This window comes from Pan troglodytes, chromosome 3 (genome assembly GCF_028858775.2).
Source record: "Pan troglodytes isolate AG18354 chromosome 3, NHGRI_mPanTro3-v2.0_pri, whole genome shotgun sequence".
NCBI classification, from domain to species: Eukaryota; Metazoa; Chordata; class Mammalia; order Primates; family Hominidae; genus Pan; species Pan troglodytes.
In genome coordinates, this window is record NC_072401.2 from 25356648 (window position 1) to 25381037 (window position 24390).

General features: G+C 46.2%; 1 protein-coding gene across 4 annotated transcripts in view; it reads right to left on the reverse strand.

Annotated features, from left to right (window-relative positions):
- The window catches only part of CCDC149 (coiled-coil domain containing 149), a 106745-nt gene extending 82499 nt beyond the window's left edge, over positions 1-24246 (reverse strand). For 2 of the 4 annotated variants that reach the window (XM_526540.5, XM_009447440.2), the window contains exon 1: positions 24020-24246. In XM_526540.5, the coding sequence (XP_526540.2) occupies positions 24020-24082 (63 nt within the window). In that variant the 5' untranslated portion in view covers positions 24083-24246. Of the gene's footprint in view, positions 1-21988; positions 22044-24019 lie in introns of those variants that run through there. The other 2 variants (XM_024356053.3, XM_054682810.1) reach the window with 2 other exon arrangements.
- Between the last annotated feature and the right edge of the window lie 144 nt (positions 24247-24390).

Consider the following 24390-nt stretch of genomic DNA (forward strand, 5'->3'; position numbering starts at 1 on the left):
CAATCCCTAAGCCCTGCAACGTTAACACCCTCGCATCTTGGGTGTGAGCCTTTCCTGCCCACGCCTATAGTCCATCCTCCAATTGCAAGACTCCCTGGGCATTTCCACAGCCTTTTCTAAATCTGTATTCACCTCTGTAATTTTTAGATAACATTTCAGCAATTTCAAGTTGGTAGCTTAATGATTCTAATGCCATTCTCTAAGATGACTTTTTTTTTTTTTTTTATGATCTATCTTTCTCAGACTCACCATGCCGTTTTCCCCCTCTCCGGTATTACTTTTGACAGGAAAACTTTGATCATTTGAATGCCCCAGGGGATGTGCCGAAATTTAAGTGAGATTTCAGGTAATGGGAAGAGTTTATAACGTGAACTACAGTAGCTGGGGGGTATGTGAAATTCACTGACAGCCTTGGCTAACCGAAGTTTTGAATAACGAAGGTTTGCCTGAATATCTATTTCAATCCTTTCACTTCTCTTATTTCTCCTTTCCTCCCTCTCACCATCTCAGTCTCTACATTCTCCACTGACTATGCCCCTGTCCTTTGCAAGCCTATAAAGATGAGGAGGAAACACATGGAAAAAAGATTGGCTTTCTTTCTCATTGGCCATAAACGAGCTAGGAAACCACCTCTCACTTGCTGAAGATAGCATCTATTTCTAAAAATCATGGCTTACCTAGAGTGAATTTGCTCTGTCCCCAGTGCTAGGCTGATCCAACCTTGTCTCAGGCCGAGATGCTGCCGGTGCACCTTGCAGTTCTGGTTTGTTTCAGAGATTGTGTATATGTTCAGGATGAAGCACTAAAATTACGCATGCATCTGAAACCCTCTCTTTGCCATCCAGGTTGCCAGGGGCCTGAGGTCTGCTGGATACAGGTGACAGGCAGCTTGCATCACCAACCCTCACATATTGCAATTACACATTATGACATATAACTGTCACATATGGAATGTAACGATAGATTCACTGGTTACTTCATTATAGAATAATAATTCAATTCAGTTGCAGAGGGCTTTCCTTGTGGGCTGTGTAGCAGTAAGAAGTCAGCAAAGCATGTACAATATTTTGGTCAGACTGACTTTAAAAGCTGTAAAACTGCTGTGGTTCATTTTATCTGTCTCAATAGAAATCCTAAAAAAAACCCTAACACCCCTATTACTAATGAGGCCCACTGCACCTTTGCGTATTATCAGCTCTTAACTTCTTAGACCTGTTCCCGAACCCTGGGAGGCAAAGGGGACCTGTAATCGTGCTTCCACTTTATAGATGAGGTATTGAGAGGGTTACGGGGTGGCATTTGCAGAACTAGAATTGATTCCTTGACTGTTCTTTAACAAAAGGGAAACTCAGGAGATACAGACAGGAAAGCATCATTAATAGAAGCAATGCGGCACCTGGGCTTTAGAGTGACATGATGTGGGGTTTGCCACCAAGTCCTACCACAGGGACCACAAGAAGCCACTCCCCCACTCTGTGCTTCAGTTTTCTTTTCTATAATGATATGAACAGCCAGCAGCATTTTGAAGCCTACTCAGCCCTAACAGATGATTCAGCATTTCACATACATTAATCACTAATCCTCATCACAACTCCAAAATGTAAACATCATTACCCCCCTTTACAGGCGAAGAAACTAAGGCTCTAAGAGTTTTTTGGAAAAAAAAATTATGACGCTTGTAAGAGGCAAAGGTGGGATTTGAACCCAAGCCTGTCCCATGCCCTTTCTGCCACAGCACCCCATTCACCCAAAGGAGAGCTGGAAGGATTCTATAGAATTACTTACGTGAGAAAAAGTACTCAATAAACTCTAAAGACACCAATCTTATTATCACAGTAATCAAAAGAACTGAGTCTGTCCCATTTGAAGACAGAAAACAATCTCCATTCCTAAATGTGTTGGCAGATCTTGCCTTCTGAAGAATATGATTCCCCTGCTGGGATGAACAGTCCCATAAGAGGGCCAGTGTGTTCAAGAAGAAGCTTCAACTCAAGATGGAGCATGTCTGAGAACAGTCCCTGGCTCCCAGCTCTCTGATACTTGAGTCAAGTGCACATACTCTAAAGCAAGGAGGTGTTCCATCCCAGTCTGCCCCAAAATGCAGTCATCTGCAGACTTGAGATCTTGAAATCAGCCGTGCAAATCCATTACTACTTTAATTATCCAAGTAAATAGAGCTCTTACCACCATCTGCTGAGATTTCAACCAATCATGATCAACACAGTCTTTCTCTCTGGATGAGAACCTCAGAGTCATCGCTAAAGGGCCACTTGGGCCCTGAATTTCCGCCTGCAGCATACAGGCCTCCCCAGCCGAGCCCTGTGGCTGGGAGCTGTTTTCTCCCTCTCACCGCGCCTTGCTCATATTTTCCTGAGCACTGTTAATTTGCTCCTGCACTTCATCTTTGTCGATTTTATTTTCTTTCCATAAACTCCAGACACTACTGATTAGTGAGAAACTATCCTCAACAAGAACTGTCAGTTTAGAACTCAGCCCCCCCAGCAAAAAGTCAGGCAGAGATTTATTCTGGGACATTGGTGGGTGTATAATCCTCGTGATTCAAATCACTGATGTTTTCAGAGGACAAACTAAATTGTAAACACTGCTCAAGGTGGGGACTCCATCCAGGTCTGTTTCTCTGGCTGATAACTGTGATGGGCTGATTATGCTAGCAAAAGGCTCCCATGGGTGACCCACATTAATTATGGCTTTCTGGGAAAATGGCAAAATCTTCACTGGCTGCAGATCACCAGTGGACTGCAAGCCAATGATGGGCATGATTTGACTTGCTCTCCTTAACAGAACATTTGACCACCACCATCATCACCTCTGTCATCACTATTGATCAGGAGAACATTTAAATGACGATAAAATGGGTTGTTCGGTTTACTCTTTTGCGTGTGCATCTACAAGATCTAATACTAAATTAAAAATTCCTTTGGAGAAGTGCACGTAGACATCACTAATTCAGGTAAGCTCAAGGTTTGGGCATCTCGCTTTCAACAAAGAAAATTTGCCAGGCACAGTGGCTCATGCCTGTAATCCCAGCACTTTAGGAGGCCAAGGCAGGAGGATGGCTTGAGCCCAGGAGTTTGAGACAGGCTTTGGCAGCATAGTGAAACTCCTTCTCTACAATTTTTTTTTAAAATTAGCTGGGTGTGGTGGCGTACATCTGTAGTCCCAGCTACTTGGGAGGCTGAGGTGGGAGGATCCCTTGAGCCCAGGAAGTTGAGGCTGCAATGAGCCATGATCATGCCACTGCATTCCAGCCTGGGGGAGAGAGTGAGACCCTGTCTCAAAAAAGAAAAAAAGGTCAAAAGAAAATTCAGTAGTCATCAGGATCATCATAAATAGTAGCGTCAAAATGGATTGTTAAATATATGTCCAGGCTGACCATTCCAAAAGGAGATGAAATTCAGAGGCAGAGAGACTTAAAAAGATAGAAGGCAGTGGATACTCCCAAGTAAGACCCGGGGTGTGAGTCAGACTCCCCTCTGGATTCCAACTCCTGCCCTACCACTTCTAGCTGAAGGATCTTGGGCAAGGAAATCCATTGCTTGCGGAGCCTAAGATCTTTTATCTGTAAAATAAGGACTATGATAGTACCTACTTCATGGTACTATAGGTTTGTCAAAGGATTAAATGAGATCATGAAAAGAAGGCTTTTAGCCCAGTAACTGGTATGCAGCTGCCATTTACTTAGAGCTTATATTCATCATCATCATCCACAATCATCATCTTCCTGGATAACATCAGCACTGGTTGCTGTCCACTTAAGTGGAAGGGTACAAAGACTATAGTAGTTAAAATAAGTCCTTGGGAAAGACCTACGAAGCCAGATGGGCTCAGATTTCAGGTATGACCATAGAAGCGTCAGCCAAAACACTGATGGCAGGCACTGTTCTGGGCAGTTTTTCACATTAGCTCATTTGATCCTCACAAGGAGGCCCTCTGAGGTACGTACTATGAGGATCCCCTATATAAAATACTGTCCAGTGAGATGGAAGCAACAGTGTCTGAAACATTTCCTTTCCAATGTTTTAGACTTCTGAAACATTTCCTTTAAGGGAGGGGCACTGTCTTTGTCCATTTTTTGTTGCTATTACAGAATACCAGAGACAGGGTAATTTATTAAGAAAATAAATTTATTTCTCACAGTTCTGTAGGCTAGGAAGTCCAGAAGCATGACACCAGCATCTGCCAATGACCTTCTTGCTACATCATGACACAAATGAGGGAAGGCATCCCATAGTGAGTAAGCACTCCAGACAGAGAGAAAAGGGGGCTGATCGCCCTCAATAACAAACCTACTACCATGATAATGACATTAAATCCATTCATGAGGGCAGAGCCTTCCTGACCTAATGACCTCTTGAATGTGCCATTTAGTAACACTGTCACGATGGCAATTAAGTTTCCATGTAAGTTGTGAAGGGGACATTCAAACCATAGCAGGTTCACTCTTGCCTATGTCTTCCTCCTTCTTGCCACATAGTGGTCTGCAAAGTGGAAAGCCTCACACATGGAATGATGAACCAGAAAAATGAAAGGTGGCTAGGTCTCTAACAGATTGTAAGCCAGCATGCCAGCCCTAAAATGCCTACCTCCAAATGTATTGCACTTCAGAAAAAAATAAAGTTCAATATTATTTAAGCAATTATTAATTCTGGTATTTCATTAAAATTAATCCTAAATAAAATACCAACATACCCAAATAACTGGTATGAGGAAATTGGACACCCAATATTGTAAGACTTGTAATCCACTTCACAATCAGAACTCTGTGTCACCACTGACAGATGACATTGGCTATCTGAGACACAAAAGTATGTAAGCAGTACGTCAGGGCATTATGTAGTTAGGGTTTTAAGTAAGAGAATGTTTCCCTTCTAGCACAATCTAAAATACAGACTTTTTTTTTTTTTTTTTTTTTGAGATGAAGTCTCATTCTGTCAATCAGGCTGGAGTGGAACGGGGCAATCTCAACTCACTGCAACCTCTGCCTCCTGGGTTCAAGCAATTCTCCTGCCTCAGCCTCCCTTAGTAGCTGGGATTATAGGCACCCACCACCATGCCCAGCTAATTTTTGTATTTTTAGTAGAGACAATTGGCCAGGCTGGTCTCAAACTCCTGACCTCAGGTGATCCGCCCGCCTCGGCCTCCCAAAGTGCTGAGATTACAGGTGTGAGCCACCACGCCCAGGCTAAAATCCAGACTTCTTAAAAATGAGTGCTTCAGTGTACCAGGTTGGTTGGTCCACTCATTCACTCATTCATTCCTTCATTCATTCATTTTGTGAGGCTGTGTTAGAATAGGAACAACACAGACTTCAGAATCAGAGAAACCTGGAGTTCAAATCCCAGCTCTGGCTTTCCTTGCGTATTCCCTGATGTTTATTTATCTTTTAGCTGTACTGAAAGTCATATGTCAAGCATCCAGCACAGGACTCAAAGCATTAAAAAGTGCTCAATGAATGTTTCCTTTTTCCTTCATATAGGTTCCTGAATTGAAAATTACATTAAAAAATCTTCATGTGGTGGCTGGCACACTGCGAATGGAAACTTAATATAATTTTATTGCCATTAGTAATAATAATAAGAGTAGTGGTAGCAATCAGCATAGTGGTTGTAGTGATAGTGGTAGTAAAATAATCAAAACCTAAACTGAGAGAGGGTGAAGAGAGGCAGGTTTCCAAGTGTGCACTGTTAATGCCTACATAATCAAGACTCAGCTGTTCAGCACTGAGTGGGAGGGTATTTCTGGGAGACGCGTGGAGCTTTTCTCCTCCTTGTTGGTGTCTTCACAAATTCCAGTAATCAAAATAGTCATTTTCCTTCCTTGCCAATGTCATCTTAAAAGAACCTCTCTCTAAACCCAGGTGCTTAAATTGTCCAGTGAGTTTCTCTCCTCTTTAAGAAGAAGTTGAGGAATGGGACAAACAAGCACCTTAGTATTTGTTCTCCTGTAAACACCAGAGCAAAAGTATGTTCGAAAGGGCATCTCACAACGTGTGTTAGGATGTGAGATGCCCTTTCGAACATACACAGCAATGGTTATTAGGATGTTTAGCATAACACATGTATATTCAAAAAAACTAAGCAAGTCACAGAAGGCACAAGCAGGCCTTGAAGAAAAAAAATCTCAAAGTCGCTGACACCCCTGCAGCCTGTGCTAGAACCAAACAGAACCCCTCATGCCAGCCATTTAGGCTTTCTGATAGTGGGGAAAAATACAGCAGGTATTTCTAAAACATAGGCTTAAAGTCCCATGCAGGCATGGTTTGTCAATACCGCAGAATCCCAAGTGGCCGCTCTGGCGATGATGATGATGATGATGACAACGATGACGACCATGATGGTGATGATGATGAGTTAATGACGTGGCAACTATCCAGTACTTATGAATAAGTAGTGCTGACTAGGAATAAGAACACGTTATAAAAACAGCATATGATACTGGAAGTCAGAATAATGGCTACCTCTGGGTGAGGCAGGAGGGATATCTTGGCTCAGAAGGGCATAGGAAGCCTTCTGGGGAGCTGGGGATGCTCTAGAACTTGCTCTGGGTGGTGGTTACACAGGTATGTGCACATGTAAAAATGCACTGAGCTGTACACTTAAAATGTGTGCCTCTGCTGTCTACGTGTTAGCCTCGATACAAATAGTAAAACAGCATACACTATAAATTCATTTTTAGAAATTAGGGCATGGAAACATGGAAGATTACAGCAGTCAGCTCTGGGTAGTCAAATTGTAGGTGGCTTTTTTTCTTTTATATGTATCTGTATTTTCTAAATTTGGAGGGTGCAGTGAATTTACATTGCTCGGTGTTTAAAGTTAAAATCCACTGTTACCCAAGGCATTTCTCATCTCTAGATAACACCTTCAGTCATTCACTTTCTTCTCAAACCTTTCCTCATTCACAGGCTCAGGCAGTCTGGGGCATGTCCCTCATGGCTGCCTGAGGAAATTCTTTACAATGGGCATGGGGTGGGGTGGTGAGTCTGAGGTGTTACTAGATTATCTCACTTTCTTGGAGCCTCTGCTCAGACAGGACTGGGTCACCTGGTGCACCTGTCTTCAGGCTCCCACAGCAGAGGGGCTATGAGACCATCCCTTCAGGATGACCTGACCCCACTCTTGAGGACTCCTCAGCCCACTGTTGCTCAATTTCCAGCCTATACTGAAATCTGGGCAGGAATCTAGAACCAGACCCCAAAAGTCTCCTTTTCAGCTCACATTCTTGGGTTTAGATCAGGTTAGCAAAAGCAGAGATGAGGAAAGCGGTCTTGCAGCATGCAAGGGCTGCCGCCTCTTGTCTGGAAGTGAGCATGCAGGGCGCCTGAATCCAGGGTTCCCAGCACAAACCTGGGGTTCAGAGGGAAAAACATCCAACAGGAAGTGAAAACCGAGCTCCTCTTGCTTGCTTCTTGCTGAGTGACCATAAAGAAGGATGCTGAACTTCTGAGCATTTCACGAACACTCTGAATTACCATGTCTTTGTTTATATAATGAGGTCACTACCACCTGCTCAGTCTAATCCACAAGCTTGTTATGAGGGTTCCATAAGGAAATGGGGGGTAAGGTGACGACATCCTGGTGGACTGTATACTCCAACTTTTGGCAGAGTGCCTGAGACACAGTAAATCCTTGTAAATACCAGTTGAAGAAAGACGAATGTAAAGAATTATTTTTATCATTATTTTTCTTAATGAGAAGACCATAAGGGCCAAGAAATTGCATGAGAGTCAACCGTGGGTAGCAAATAACCTTTGGAGCAAGCTTGAATTCTAGAGCAGAAGAGAGTTAAAGCCTGGTGTATGTTCAGACACGCTATAATACAGGTCAGATCCCATTACAGAAAGTAGCTCTTTATAACCAAATGATTTCCCACCCACAGCCTCTGCCCGGCTTTTTTCAAGCAATATATCTGAGATAATAAAATTCCAGTTTGGAAGGAAGGAAGGTAAAGAAGGGAGGGAGGAAGGAATTGACTTATAGTAAGTTCATAAATCCCTTAGAGCTTATTAAAAGGTGATTTGACTTACTACCTTGAAAAGATCACAATCTATATTTTGAAAGTCATGTCTGTGGGATAAAAATGGATACAAAGGGACTTTGGGGAAAGAAACAGATGAGAATGTTGTTTGGACCAAAAGAAAAAAAAAATCAACGTCCTCGTGTTAATTCAGTAGTTTTTCAATTTAAGTATTAACTGAGAAACCATGAGGTTTGTCATCTCTTTTAGATTTTTCCACTATATGCAGGACACTGTGCTGGTCACAGTGGGAGATTCAAAGATGAATTGGTCAGTTCCTTCACTAGAGCAACTCCAAGCTGCAGGCAAGGCACAAACACATGTAATTCCAACCCACGGCGGCCAGGGAGACACGCGGTCAGAGAGGCATGGATAGATGTTGTGAGATCACAGAAGGGGAGGAGGGCTTTTAGTCTGGGGGCAAGAGAGCTGTGACTGAACCTTGAGAGAGAAGTAAGAAAAAGGAAGAGAACAAGAGTTCCAGGCAGAGGGCACGGGCTGATCAAAGGCTGGGTGTGTGGCAGCATGCGCTTCAGACAGAAATGGAAGTGGTTGTTTTCCAGGAGTGCAGGATGTGTGAAAAGGAGAAAGTCAAAATAAGGCTGGAAAGTTTGGTTTGGATGAAAGTAAGAAAGGCCTTAAATGACAGCAGAGTTTGGGCCAACATGAGAGCTGACGGGAGCTATGGAGGTCTATGAGTGAGGAAGGGTCACAGTCAGAGTTTTGCTTCCAGAGACTTGATCAGGCAGTAATTAATGAAATGGAAAGGTACAAGGAGACACAGGAGGTAGGGAGGGTGCTGAGGAGGCCTGCAAAAATCCCAGAGAGAGGTTGCTATGAGTTCTTTGTGAGCAATTGCAGTCTTCTTCCCTAAGCACTGAAATCAGCTTAATAAAAGGCTTATTCAAACCCCAGCAAATCAGCAAAGGAGAGCACCCAGCAGATGCTCTGAAGGCCAGAGAGGGGTATGAATGAAGAGGGGCAGAACAATTTGGGCACGAGTTTGGACTTGGGCACGAGTTTGGACTTGGGCACAATAAGAGGCGTACGAAGTCAGAAGGTAACTAGGAGGTTCTCAGAAGAGGCCGCGGAAATGGCAGCTGCCCAGGCTTGACTGAGCAGCCTGCATGCACGCTGCAAAGTCTGGCAAAGCCAGAGAATGTTGGGAAGGAAGAAAAGGTTACAGACTGACCCCAGCAGCACTCACCAGGTTGGAGCAAATTAAAAAGCAAATTGGAACTGGCTAGTGAGAGAGAGTCCCATCCCTGCCACCTCCAATACTGCCTTGGTCGTGGGGTCTGCAGATGGCAGAGCAAGCAGGCACAGCAATCTGCGCCCCAACAATATGATTTTTCCATGGCATCATGTTGACAGTCAGCAGCTGACACATCACCTCCCTCTGCAGGAGCATCTCTGAAGCCCCGGGGAAGGGTTTTCCCAAAGCCCAGGCAAGGATAGGAGCATCACCTCACCTGGAGAGGGTTGGGGGATTTAAAACACACTTTCACATACATCATCTAACTTTATCATCATCTTAACCGAGAGACACAGGTAGGTACTGTCATCCTCACTGTACAAAGTCTAGAGAAAATGAGGTATTGGAGAAGTCAGGAGATTTGCTCAAAACCAGGTAGCTACATATTTCTGGAGCTTGGTGACTTACAAAACCCATTGCAACTTGAGCCGGGAAGCTGGCCGGGACATTGGGCATGTTCTGGGCACTTCAGACACTCCCAGCTCTCTTAGGGCCATGACTGGTCTGGGGGAGAGACTGGAAGTGGGGCACACCAGCAGGGTTGGCTTCAAAGAGAATCCTGGAAATGACAAGGTTAATTGTCTTTCCTTCTTATTCCCTCCCTTCTACAAGCTACTGCTAAGTGTCTATCCTGTGCCTAGTATTGTGCTAGACATTGGTGACCACCCACCATTCTGAGGACCCCCATCCTCAGGAACCGAGTTACCCTGCCAACAATCCCCCACACCATCTTCCCAAATGCAATGTACCACTCATTGCCCAACCTCTTGGGGCCCAAGAGAAGTGGGAGACCCAAGGGGAGTCTGTGACATTTGAGCTGGGCTTTAACATATGAGTAGGAGGTCACCTTTGGACATAAGCAAGTCTTAGAGATGTTATAGGGCATGGAATGATCTGGCCAGAGTCAGGAGTACTATGAAGGGTAGGGGAGGTGGTGGAAATAAGGGTTACAGGAGTTACCAGAGATGTGGAGTGGGAAGGGCCCTTGGAGGCCAACTGAGGCACATGGCTTTCATTCTGAAGTCCCTAGAAAGCCATCAGAGAGCTCTCAGCAGTAGAGTGGTAACATCATTTCAATGCTTAGATGATGACTCTAGCAACTGCATGGAGGAAAGATCGTCCTAGAAGATATTCCAGGGAGAGGGGTTGAGAATCTGGCCACAGTGAAAGAGTGGGAATGGTGACATGGATGCCCTATTTAAGGACTTGTTCCAAAGCCAGAAAGATGGATCTTAATGAATAAGAATTAGAATCGGGTTGGGAGGTGTAAGTTGGGAAGAAGAATCAAGGTAGACTTCACAGTGATACCATTGAGGCGGGATGGAAGCAGGAAAGAGAGATAGGAAAGTGTATATAGAAGGAGCATGAGTTCCACTTAGGGCACACTGAGTAAGGTGTTTAGTTCCTGGGGACATGGCCAGTAGCCACATGGAGGGATGCAGAAGCCCAGCATGTAGGAAAAGAAGAGGAGAGTATCAGAGGCTGCACAGCCAGGATCGAGTCCTAAAGAAAGACCACTGGGTGTGGCAGTTAGGAGGCTGGTCTTAGGCAGCCTTGGCAAGAGCATTATCGGGGGCAGTGAAGCTGTGAACGGGAGACCCAAGTGAGTTGAAAGTTGATAAGGGCAAAGGGACAGACAGACACTGACACAGACAGGCTCCTGTGCTCTCCCCAAGCCCCATCCCTGTCCAGTCCCTCACATACACTCCTGACAGATCGGTTCCCTCCCCAATGCATCCAAGCAACTTCTACTCAAAGGAGACTATTGTGCCATTGTTCGGTTCCAGAATGAATGCCATACTTGGGTACTTGGGACCCTAGCACCCTCTATACGGTTAACAGGGCATTCGAGGTCTGCCTAACCAACACCTGATGCTCCACTATGTGTCCCCACCAGAGACCAGATGAACTGAGATTTCCCCAACAAGTCTTGCATTTTGCTACGTCTGTACCTTTGCCATCTCCTTCCTTCTGTCTAGAACACCCTTCCTTGACATCTCCATTTGCTGAAATTCTGCCCAACCTTCCTGGCCCAGGTGCCACCTCCATTAAGAACACTCCTCAATCCTCCAATCTAAATTAGCCTCCCCTTAACCTGAAGAACGCTTAACACAATGCATATCACAGCATAGTGGCCTCATCCCCATTCTCTATCACCACTGCACTGTAACTCCTTGAAGGCAATTGTCATATGCAGAAGGCTTTGCACATAGTAATGCTCACTATGTAACTGGCACATTGAATGCTGACCTTCTCCTCTGCTAGACATCCTGTCCCACTGACATATGAGGGCTGTCCTTCACTCCTCCTTCACATCAACCAGCCAACCCACTACAATGGTGGCTCTCTCCTGACATCACTGACCCCTACCTTTGTGCCTGCCATTAATAGAGCTATACGTGGGCAGGCACATCCATGAGCTACTTTCCCTAAATGAGGATGTGAGATCAAAGTAGAGGCTCTGCAAATGGGCCAGAACCAGGTTGGTTCTGTACTCTGTATCAGTGCCCTGCCTCAGGTCCTGCACTACCTGAGCCACTGCATGATACATCATCATTCCAGAATTCCTGTCTCCTGCCCCAACACAGGTGGCCACAGTCCTTTCTCTAAGGAGCTTGTCAACTTATACAGGAGTTAATATCTACACAGAGATACAGCTCCTCTCTTTCTTAGGTAGCATGTGAGTGTGAAAGGAACACAGTTTAAGCCAAGCCAAATAAGGCAACAGGACGAAGAGCTCACTTCAAGATTGGCATCATGGAGGATTTTAGGAGGGATGTGGGGTTCCACCCCACCTTAAAGGACTGGTGAAGGCTGTGGTCAGAAAAGAAGTGGGAGGCCCACCTGGATGAGGTCAGGGTGTGAGATAAAGGTGGGAGCCAGAATGCATGGCAGATCATTTTGGCTGAAGCAGCCAGCGTATGTGGGGAGCAGTGAGACAGGCAGAAAGATAGGTCAAGGTCAGCATGAAGAGGCTCGAACACCAGGTGATGGGGAGCCACCACTGAAGGTTTCCGAGTAAGAGGACATCATGAAAAATGTTTTTTTCTTAAAGGTGGTTTAATTGGCTAGCTGTACAGAGGATAAACTGACTTGAAGAAAATATGATACCCTGAACAGTATTAGGATGTTTGTTGCAATAAAATAGCTTCAGATAATGAAGAGAGTGGACCAGAAGAGGTGAAAGTGGAAAGACTTCAAAGTAAAAATCAACCAAAGGTTTGTGTTCTTTGGGAACCAGGTCTCCCCTACCACTGGCACCACTTTGCCTGATGGGCCAGAGAGAGGTGCAGACTCTCAACTTAAGCAACTTCTCTGCCAGGAGGTACTAAAGCCCCAGTATGGTTTTATTGGCGGAAAACCAGGCAGTGAGTAATAAATGTCATTCACTCTGGTCATTTTCATTCAGGGACTGGCCAAAGTCCTCTTCTCATCTTCAGCCAATGTATTTTATTCAACGTGAAACTCACTATATTAATTTTTTTAACATAATAAGAGTAGAAATTGTCAATTTTAGGAGCACATATGCGAATTTCCCCGCACAGGAGAGAACATGAATCCCATCAGTTAAAAATAGCAATTGAGCTCACTTTCCCCCACACACTAATTTTAATAAACTTACTCTGAAATTAGCCTGCCACTATGAAGATAGCTGCTCATCGAAAATGTTCCCAGTAAGCACTAATCTTCCTTCCCAAGAGCTCAAGTACTCCCAGGAAACTCTGAATGATGCACAGTTCTGAACAGAACCCATGCTCTTCTCACCAAACTCATATCCCCTAACCTCCTGTCACTTCCAGTACCACCACCCTCCAGCCATGCAGCAAGGGCCATCTTGGACTCATTCTATTCCATCTCTCCAATCCTGCTAGCCGTAACTTGCTGTAGGGGTCTTCCTTTAGAACGTTTCCCATAGCCATCCCCTTTTCTCTATCCCCATCAATGCTGTAACCCCTTAACACCTCATTCATTCAAACATCCAAGCATTCATATATTCTACATGTACTGAGCACCTGCAATGGGCAAAGTACAGTGCTAAGTGCTAAGGTTACATATGGTCCCTACTCTCAAAGATTTCAAGATCTTTTGGGTCCAGTGGAGAGACAGGTAAGTCAAGAGTTAGGTTGAAAACTACATCATAAGTGGTAGGACTTAGGTGCAATGGAAATAATTGAGAATGTTGATGGTGGCAGAAAGGCTAGATTACTGGTATCTCTTCCTAACCTGTCCTTCCCTGATCCCTAGGGTCACCAAATTAGTTTTTATATCATCACGGCCTGGCATAGTACCTTGCAGACAATACAGAGTCAGTAACTGCTGAATTCAGTGGAAACCAACCTATCACAAGTATTTTCATCAATTTGTACTCCAGTTAAAAAAAGCATTCAGTGCCTCCCCATTACCAGCTACATCAGGACACATCCTGCTGCCTGGCTTTTGAAGTCATTCACCATCTGGTCCTCCCTGGTTATCCAATCTCATTGCCTGCTGTACTTCGACCCAGTGATTTCTGCCTTTATCTGGAGCATCTCCGCAAAGGCCACCAACTTGGCCCAGTGCTCATGCCTTCTCATGATCTCCCTTGCTGTCTTCAACCAAAGGGAAGGGGCTCAGTTAAAGCTCAACTTCTAAGAAGCTTTTCCCCACTCCATCAAGCCTCACCAACTGCCTACATTAGTGTCTAAGATCTATTGTTCGCTATTATGCATGGTGTTTTCATCTAATAACAACAGCTAATAAGAATGAGTATTTTAAGCCAGGCGTGGTGGCTCACACCTTGAATCCCAGCAGTTTGGGAGGCTGAGACTGATGGATAACTTTGAGCTCAAGAATATGAGACTGGCCTGGACAAGAAGGCGAAGCTCTGTCTCTCCAAAAAATAGAAAAATTAGCCAGGAATTGGTGGCTCATGCCTGTAGTCTCAGCTATTCAGGAGGCTGAGGCTGGAGAATCACTTGAGCCCAGGAAGCAGAGGTTGCAGTGAGCCGAGACTATGCCATTACACTCCAGCCTGGGCAACAGAGTGAGAGTCTATCTAAAAAAAAAAAAAAAAAAAAAAAAAGAGTATTTTAAAATATTAACTGACAGCCTATCTTCCCACCTTGCTTCCATTTCCTGCAACCCTTACCCTAATTCTCCCCCATATATCTCTCCCCCTTTTTAAGAAGCCAGACATTCTGCCTTTACGTCTAAGAAAGGCATAGCCCAGCAGAACACAGGTAACAACTGACTGGCTTTTCCATTTTCAGCGCCTGCTCCTGAAGATATAAGGGCACAGTTGAGTCTCTCCAGTGGCGCCCTCGATCATAACTCCTCAAAAGACTAGAAAGGATCTTCCAAGTTGAGAAAAGGGCAGAATCAGAGTGCAAATGAGAGCTTGGTAGTCAGTCTCCAAGGAGGAACACTGAGCTTGGCCCAATCAGCCTGGGGTTGAGAGGGCAGAGCAAGGACTTGGTGCTGAAATTTGGGGGACACAGCTAGTTTTGATGGAAACCTGATGGGCTCGGGAATTAGAGAGGCAAGGAGTAAAGCTCTCTGTAGCAATAGCTAACTGTTTTGAATAACCATTCACCTCCTTTTGAAAAATATTGAGTTTACTGAGGTATAATTTGGAGAAAATTTCATCCCTTTTAGGTGTAAGTGTTCCATGAATCTCAACAAGCTTACACAGTCATGTAACCATCATCACAATCGAGACATAGAATACATCCATAAATCCAAAAGATTCCCTCATGTTTCTCTGCAGCCAATTTCCTCACTGTACCTTCAGGCTCTGGTAACCATTGATCAGTTTTCTGTCTTTTTAATTTTTAGCTTTTTTTTTTTTTTTGAAACAGAGTTTCGCTCTTGTTGCCCAGGCTGGGCTGCAGTGGCACAGTCTGGGCTCACTGCAACCTCCGCCTCCTGGGTTCAAGCGATTCTCCTGCCTCAGTCTCCTGGGTAACTGAGATTACAGGCGTGTGCCTCTATGCCCAGCTAATTTTGTATTTTTAGTAGAGACTGGGTTTCACCATGTTGGCCAGGCTGGTCTCGAACTCCTGACCTCAGGTGATCCACCCGCCTCAGCCTCCCAAAGTGCTGCGATTACAGGCGTGAGCCACCGTGCCTAGCCTTAATTTTTACTTTTCAAAAATTTCATGTATACCTTGATTGTGGTGATGGTTACACCAGTGTATGCACACATCCAAACTCTCAAATTGTATACCTAAAATATGTGCACATTTTAATATATTAATTCTACCTTAATAAAGGTGTTCTTAAAAAGATAGAAGACAGCATTAATTCATGAGTACAAAATAGTCACTCATCACAGATGTTAAAACTATCAGCTTTTACCCTATACCATGTACCCTGTAACCCACTTCCCCCAAATGAGTTATCTGGTTGTGGCTGCTCTGGGCACACTGCCTATGGGGTAGCCCTGCTCCACAAGGAGCAGTACGTTTGCTGCTAAAATAATTTTTTTTAAAAAGAAAGTTATTCGGTTGTATACTGCTTGAGTTACATACATAGATGTGTAGACAGGTGTGGACATGTGTCCTCATTTCTCTTCAATCCTACCTAGGAGAAGGATTGCTGGGTTGTTTAGTTAAGTGTGTGTTTGACTTTATAAGAAACTGCAAACCTTTTCAGAAGTGACTTTACTACTTTACAGTTCCTCCAGCAATGTATGAGACTTCTAGTTGCTCTGCGTCCCTGTCAGCCCTTAGCTGATTAGTTTTGTAACTTGTTGCTTTTCCATTCTAATAGGTATGTTGTGGTATCTCACTGTGATTTCCATTTACAGTTCCCTAATGACTAAGGATGCTGAGCCTCTACTCATTGCTTATTTGCCATCCCTCTTCTTCAGTGCAGGGTTTATTTAATCCTTTTGTCCATTTAAAAATTCAGATTGTTTCTTTGTTTTTGTTCTTTCATTTGTTTGTTTGTTTTGAGATGGAGTCGCACTCTGTCACCCAGGCTGGAGTACACTGGTGCCATCTCAGCTCACTGCAACCTCCGCCTCCCAGGTTCAAGCGATTCTCCTGCCTCGGCCTCCTGAGTAACTGGGATTACAGGTGCACACCACCATGCCTGGCTAATTTTTGTATTTTTAGTAGAGACAAGGTTTCACCATGTTGGTCAGGCTGGTCTTGAGCTCCTGACCTCGTGATACACTGCGTTGGCCTCCCAAAGTGCTGGGATTACAGGAGTGAGCCACCGCACCCGGCCTTTCTTCTTACTGAGTAGTGAGAGTTCCTTTTATATTCTGGATACTAGATGTGTGTTCTGCACATATTTTCTCCCAGTCTGTGACTCTTTATTGTTTTAACAGAGTCCGCCAAAGAGAATAACTTTTTAACTTTGATATGTCAACCTACTCATTTTTTCTTGATAACTTATCTTTTTCATGTCCTATATAGTCTTCTTTCTTTTTGCGTGTGTGTGTGTGTGTGTGTGTGTGTGTGTGTGTGTGTGTGATGGAGTTTTGCTTTTGTTGCCCAGGCTGGAGTGCAATGGCATGATCTCTGCCCACTACAACCTCCACCTACTGGGTTCAAGTGATTCTCCTGCCTCAGCCTCCTGGGTAGCTGGGACTACAAGTGCGTGCCACCACGCCCAGCTAATTTTTGTATTTTTAGTAGAGACTGGGTTTTGCCATGTTGGCCAAGCTGGTCTCAAACTCCTGACCTCAGGTGATCCACCTGCCTTGGCCTCCCAAAATGCTGGCATTACAGGCGTGAGCCATGGTGCCCAGCCTACTCTTATTTCTTAATAGGACCCTCCCAAATTAAACATGGGCACATTCTGGTGCAGACTACATTCACAGCCTCTCTGCCAACTAGGAGTGGCCGTATGACTATGCTCAGACCAATGGGAGGTGAGCAGATGTGATAGGTACAGTTCTCCACTCATCCCTAATTAAAGAAAAGCCCCTTGCCCTGGACTTCCCCCTTCTCTCTTTCCCCATTCCCATGGGCTGGGACACAAATGTGGCAGCAAGAAGCTTCAGCCACACAGATGAGGACCATACCCTAATCGTGGAGCAACAAGATAAAAGAAATCTGAACTCTTAGATGACTCACGGAGCAGGGCTGCCCTCCATGCCTGAACCACCACACTCACATGAAAGAGACACAAATGTCTTACCTTATTTAAACCACTCTATTTTGGAGGCAGGCATCTTTCTTACAGTGGCTTAGACTTTACCCTAACAAATACACCTTCATTTCTTAGGAAGTGAAAACTAATCCCCAATTCCCTGGACCCAGCGTTGGTGTTGTGACATGCTGTGTGCACAACAGTTTCCCAAAGTTTCTCATAGCCCCAGGGTGATTTGAGGGCAGCATAATAATTGGCCCTAGAGTAACTTAGGGGCAGCAGAACAAATTTTATTTTATTTTATTTTATTTGAGACAGAGTTTCACTCTTGTCACCCAGGCAGGAGTGCAGTGGCACGATCTTGGCTCACTGCAACCACTGCTTCCTGGGTTCAAGCAATTCTGTCTCGGCCTCCCGAGTAGCTGGGATTACAGGCACATCCACTACGCCCAGCTGATTTTTGCATTTTTAGTAGAGACGAGGTTTTGCCATGTTGGCCGGGCTGGTCTTGAACTCCTGATCTCAGGTGATACGCCTGCCTCAGCCTCCCAAAGTCCTGGGATTATAGACATGAGCCACCGTGCCCGGCCAAATTTTAAAAATGAATAAAACTTGCCCCACCTTGGGCAAGACAGCAAAGTTCACCATGCCCAGAACAGTGAAAAGCAGTTCATCAATTTGTTCTTCATTCATCCAAAAGTAGCATGGATGTGGTGCAGACAGCCAGAGGGCCAGAGGACACCTGAGGGGGGATGAGGGAGGACACAACAGTGACCTAGAGTGACCAAGGGCAAGATACTAGACTAAACTAGGAGAGTGTGGGTAGACAAAAACAGCCCACCCCAGCACCCCAGCCAATGACTTAGCCTTAGTCTTAGTATTTCGTAAATCCCTTAGAATTTAAATACAAATTCGGGGAAAGGGAGTGGTGTGGCTTCATATGCAGATTACATTTCCACTACTCAAACAACAAAAACTTGTAATCAAAATTAAGGCATTATAGCAAATTATAGTTTTCACACACCAGAGTTTCTGTCGTGAGGTTCATGCTCACTGTTCTACCGCTGCCTCGCCCGGCAGAGGCCTATGCACTCATAAGCATTATTATTTCATTTGATCCTCACAATTAGGATCACCTATGAGGTAGGTACTTTTACTACCCTATTTAAAGACGAGAAAAATGAGGCTCAGAGAAGTTACATGGTGCAGTCATTCCCTCAACATCCATTCTCCCTCTTCGAAAACAAGCCCCCCAATTTTACTTGGGGATCTACCCTAGCTCCACTCACAGTCCACGTGTCATGGAGCAGGGCTCTGAACACAACTCCGGGCCTAAAACAATCAGATCACTACCCGCCTGAGCGATTTCTTGCAGTTTAGGTGAGTGATCTAAGTGGATTTAAATGGAGCATCCCAGGGTTTCACAGGATCTGCTAGAGAAGGGTCTGTCTTCCCCTCTGAACTTGAACTTGAAAGGATGGGAGGCTGAGACTAAAGCCAGGCAGCAAGCAGACTCAAAGATGGAGAGAAACTGTCTGAGTGTTGAATCAGCCAAAAGCCAGCCCTAGCATGGAATTACTAGTCATGTTAGTTATATTCATTTCCAAGGGCTGCCATAACAAATTATCACAAACTGGGGGACTTAAAACAACAGAATTCAACTGTTGCACAGTCCTGGAGGTTTGAAGTCCAAAATTAAGGTGTTGGCAGGACCGTGTTCCCCAGTGAGGCTCTCAGGGAGGATTCTTCCTTGCCTCGTCCTAGTTTCTGGTGGTCGCCAGCAATCTTTGGCTTTCCTTGGCTTGTAGCTGCATGACTCCAGTTTCTGCCTCTGTTGTCACATGCCTTCTTCTGTCTGTGTCTTCACATTGTCTTCTCTTTGTGCATCTCTGTGCCCAAATTTGCCTCTTCTGATAAGGACACCAGGTCATTGGATTAGAGCCCACCCAAAATGACCTCATCATAACTTGATTATATCTGCAAAGACCCTACTTCCAAATAAGGTCACATTCACGGGTGTTTGTGTGGTGGCAGTTGAGGGTAGGGTGTTAGGACTTGAACACATCGTTTTAGGGACACAGTACAACCTACAACATCAGCCAATAAATTGCCTCTAAGCTGATCCACTTTGGTTTGGGTTTTTGATCTTTTGTACCAAGAGAAAGGGAGGGCCAAGACTTCCCCCCAGGTCTCTTCTTATCTTCAGAGTCTAAGTCAACAACTGAAACCCAAAGCTGGGTCTTCACCTTAATTAACCACAGAGCTGGACTCTATACCTACTCAACCTCTCCTTTCCAAATATCAGTGGCTAGGCCAGGCACGGTGGCTCATGCCTATAATCCCATCACTTTGGGAGGCTGAGGCAGGATTCTTTGAAGCCAGGAGCTCAAGATCAGCCTGGGCAACACAGCAAGACTCTATCTCTACAAAAAAAAAAAAAAAAAATTGGCTGGGCATGGTGGCACGTGCCTGTAACTCCAGCTACTCAGGAGGCTGAAGCAGGAGAATCCCTTGGGCCCAGGAGACGGAGGCTGAAGAGAGCCATGATCGCACCACTGTACTCCAGCATGGGCAACAGAGTGAGACCTCATCTCTAAAACAACAACAACAAAAACCAAAAATCAGTCTCTACTTTGGGCGGAGGCCCACGGTTAACTGTCTTCTGCCTCCTGGCCCCTGCATACAACATTCTCAAGGAATAGGAGATTGATTGCTATCTAATTAACCAAAATTCAAATAGTGAAATGGAATTATGTATAGTTTATCATAGAGTGGTGGGCTGAGCGATGACCAGGATTTTTATCTTGGAAATAAAAAGTTATTGATTGCCTGCATACCTGTACTTTGAGATGTCTCCAATTTCGAAAGCTCACCTCAGTGGCGATAAGAATATCTGCCCCTCCCCAGACATTTAATTTCCAAAACAGAACCCCGGTCATGCTTCTTTCACATGCATGGGTGTGTTTACTTCCGGGCCTGAAAGAAGGCTGTAATTTCAGCTTATTATACCAAATATATGAAAATAAAACTGACCTCTGTAGGACTGTTTTAAATGAAAACTGCTTCCTAGAGGCAAGTGGAGGAAGCAACTGATTGAAAGAGAGGACGGGGCTCCGGGCAGGTGATGGAGAGGGGATCCAGGGTGGGAGATAGCACCCAGGACTTCTGCAGAAGTAAATGCAATCCCATGTAGTCCAGATTAGCTGGCAGTGATGTCTTCCACAGGTCCTTCTGCCAGGTCCCCAAACCACTTTGTAACACCACAGCTGCTGAGCACACTCTTCCCTGAATCTTACCTGTCTGGTACCAGACCCAGTCACACCCATGGAACCCCTGCCAGCCAAACTTGACTGGGCAGGGGAATTTCCTGGGCAGCTCAGCTTGTAAGAAAGGCAGATCAGGGGGCTGCAACCCCAGGCACTTTTCAGCAGTAGGTGTATTAGTTTCTTGTGGTTGCTTGATATGGTTTGGCTCTGTGTCCCCACCCAAATCTCATCTTGAATTGCATTCCCATAACTCCCATATGTTGTGGGAGGGACCCGGTGGGAGATAATTGAATCATGGGGCTAGTTTCCTCCATAATGTTCTCGTGATAGTGAATAAGTCTCACGAGATCTGATGGTTTTATAAAGAGGAGTTCTCCTGCAGAAGCTCTCTCTCTTTGCCTGCTGCCATCCATGTAAGATGTTACTTGCTCCTCCTTGCCTTCCAGCATGATTGTGAGGCCTCCCCAGTCATGTGGAACAGCAGGCCCATGAAATCTCTCTTTCTTTTGTAAATCACCCAGTCTCAGGTATGTCTTTATAAGCAGCATGAAAACAGACTAATACATTACTGTAACAAATGATCATAAACGGGGTGGCTTAAAACAACAGGAGTGTATTCACTCACAGTTATAGAGGCCGGAAGTCCAAAAGCAAGGTGTCAACAGTTGTTTTTTTCTGGGGACTTTGAGGGAGAATCTGCCTCTTCCAGCTTCTGGGAGCTGCCAGCGACCTTTGGCATGCCTTGCCATGTGGCTGCATCACTCCAATCTCTACCTTTGTCTTCACATGGTCTTCCTTTCATGCATCTCCGTCTTCCCATAGCCTGCTCCCTTGTGTGTCTGTGGCTTAAATCTCTGTCCTTTCTCTTCTAAGATATCAGTCATTAGATTTAGGACCTACCCTAAATCCAGGGTGATCTCATCCAAAGATCCTTAACTTGATCATATCTGCAAAGGCCCTATTTCCAAATAAAGTCACATTCGCAGCTACTGGGGGTTAGGTCTCGGATGCACCTATGGTGGGGAGGTGGGGGGAGCAGGATACATAATTCAACTCACTACAGTAAATTTGGGAGAGACCTATAAACTTGAATTTTTCACAGGCACCCAAAATGACTCTGATGCAGGTGATCTGTAGGCCATACTCTAAGAAACACCAAGCCATTTGCTGCGGACTCAAAGTTGAATTAGACATGGTCTCCTTCCTTGGGGAGCCTGCCATCTAGCAGAAGATACAGACAGATGAGCAATGATTAAAATAGCAAGTGTGGCCTAGAGAGGCTCAGACAAGCAAGGCTCAAGCAATGAGTCAGACAGACCAGGATTCAAATCCTGCCTCTTCCACTTACCAGATGTGAGGCTCTGTGCAAGTTCCTTAGCCTGTCTGAGCCACTGTTTCCTTATCTGTAAAATAAGAAAGAATTCCTACCTTATGTCATTGTGAATATGAGGCCATGTAAAATGCTTAATATGAAGGATGCACTCAAAAAATAGTCATTAGTTATTATTAAGGTGGGAAGTAAGTTAGACCCATTTTCACCTCCCCCATGGCCCCTGGCTATGTGCCCACCTCATGTTTGTGAAGTTAAGAAGGTATTACTCTGGAGAAACTCTGCTGGGATGGGCAGGAAAACTCCTGAAGGACCTACTTCAGGATTCACTGACTTATTCAACAAGCATTTTTCGAGCACCTGCTGCATACAGAGCTCAGTGTATAGGCCCTGGAATAAAGAACCAAACAAAGCACACGGCCTAGTGAGGAAGCCCATTGTTACAATAATGTGGTCAGGGCAAGGTGGAGGTTAAGCCCAGCCAACTGAGGGGCACCCCATGCCATTTAGTACTTGAAGCCATTCCATCCTTTAGTTCACTCTCACTGTCTACGGTGTGACCTTCCTCCCAGACTATATCATGAAACCCCCAGGAGTTCTTTGAGGGTAGGCGAGTTCTTTGTCTTATTCACCACTGAATCCCAAGCACCTCACAATGTACCTGACTCCTAACAGGCACCTGATATGCAATTGTTGGAGTAGTGAAGATTCTGCTGCTATTTAAGGGCCTAACACTGGACTTCTAAGGAGAACTACCTCCAGCCTCCTTGACTACTAAGTATGATTCTTGATGGGACCAGAAACAAGGTCCCCAGAGGATCTGCCCCTTAACATAAAGCCTGACAGTTTGAGAAGATGGAGCCAGGCTGCAATACAATGGATCATAACACCAGACAGGAGAGCTTTCAACTACTAGACCAATGCTGAGCAAACTAAACTAGGGCAGGAGCTACCGCATGTCATTCCTCTTCAGAAACACAACGCTCTGCACACACTGGGCATGAAGCACTATTATCAGACTGACCTGGAGACCCAGAAAACGATAAAAGGAGTGAGACAGTAGAGGGTTTCCCTTCCCATACCCCACAAGGAAAGGAAAAGAGCAAACCGATACACTCTGCATTGTGTGCACAGGATTAAAGAAAAGGAAGCCCCAAGTTGGCCTTGGGCTGGAACTTGGTTCTCAGAAGGGAGAAATTCCCCGGCATGGGTAAGTAACACCAGGAATTGCCCCCACAAATGGTGGCAAACCAGGGCAACTTACCTGCGAGAGGGAGAAATCCGCATTCCCTCTCACCTGGAGAGGCCGGCAGCTTCTCCCAGCAGGTCGGCAAACTCTTAGGGGGAACTGAAGAGCAAATAGCATAGGAGCCTGAAAGTGGACCCCCAGGGTATGTTTATGACAAAAGAGTCGCAGGGCAGGGGGACACGGTGTTCTGTGCTTCCACAAATCGAATCACTTCTGCACCTGTGTTTCACTTTTTCGATAAATGCCCCTCCCCACCTTACACATGGTAGGCCTGCAGTAAACACGTGTTGATTGAATTGAGCAAGTGAATGAGTGAATGGCTGCAGCGGACCCCCGAACTCCCCCAACTCGAACCACCGCCGCAGGTAATTCCACCTGGCCCAGGTTCCACCCCAGGGCTCGGATTCTCCCCCATGGCACCACCTTCCCGTTTCAGTCCCAGGCGTCCAATTGTTTGGCTCCACAACAGTGGCGAGCGGGCAGGCAGGTGGGGCTTGGCACCTTCTGCTCCCGGATCTCAGGGCTTCAGCCTCCAATCCACGGCCAACCCCTGCCTTGGGGGGAAGGCCCCTCCCCAAAGGCTGACACCAGATGGCGCGGAAGAAAGTGGCGCCCGCGCAGACCCGAAAGTGCAGGAGGAGCGGTGCACCTGGCGGGGTCGCGCGGGTGCGGCAGCCGCGGCCACTTGGGGTGCGCGCCCCCCTCTCGTCCCTCCCAGCTCGGCCTCTCTGGGGGCGCGGGCCCGGGGCTGGCGGCCGCTCGGCCCGGCCCATCCCGCCTGGCCGGCGCCGCGGCCTCACCTCGCTCACCAGCCCCTGCCAGTCGCTCTCAGTCCGGTCGCCGTTCATGGCCTCCTCCTCCATGCGCTGGCCGGCCTCCTGGACCCCCTCCGCCTCCTCCTCCTCGCGACGTCGCGTCGCCGCCGCCGCCCGGGCCCCGCGCGGCCCCGAGAGGGCCCGGCGCCTCCGAGCCGCTGCGCCGCCGCCTCCCGCGGCCGCCCGCGCTGTTGACTCCACGTCAGCCTCCGCCGGAGGGAAAGGGAGGAGGGGCGCGGCCGCCGGGGCCGCAGACACAGCCCGGGCCGCAGCCGAGCCCCGCCGGGCCCGCCCCGCGCCCTCAGCCCCGCGATCCCGGGCTCCGCGCCTCCTGCCCGGCCTCTAGGCAAGGGGAA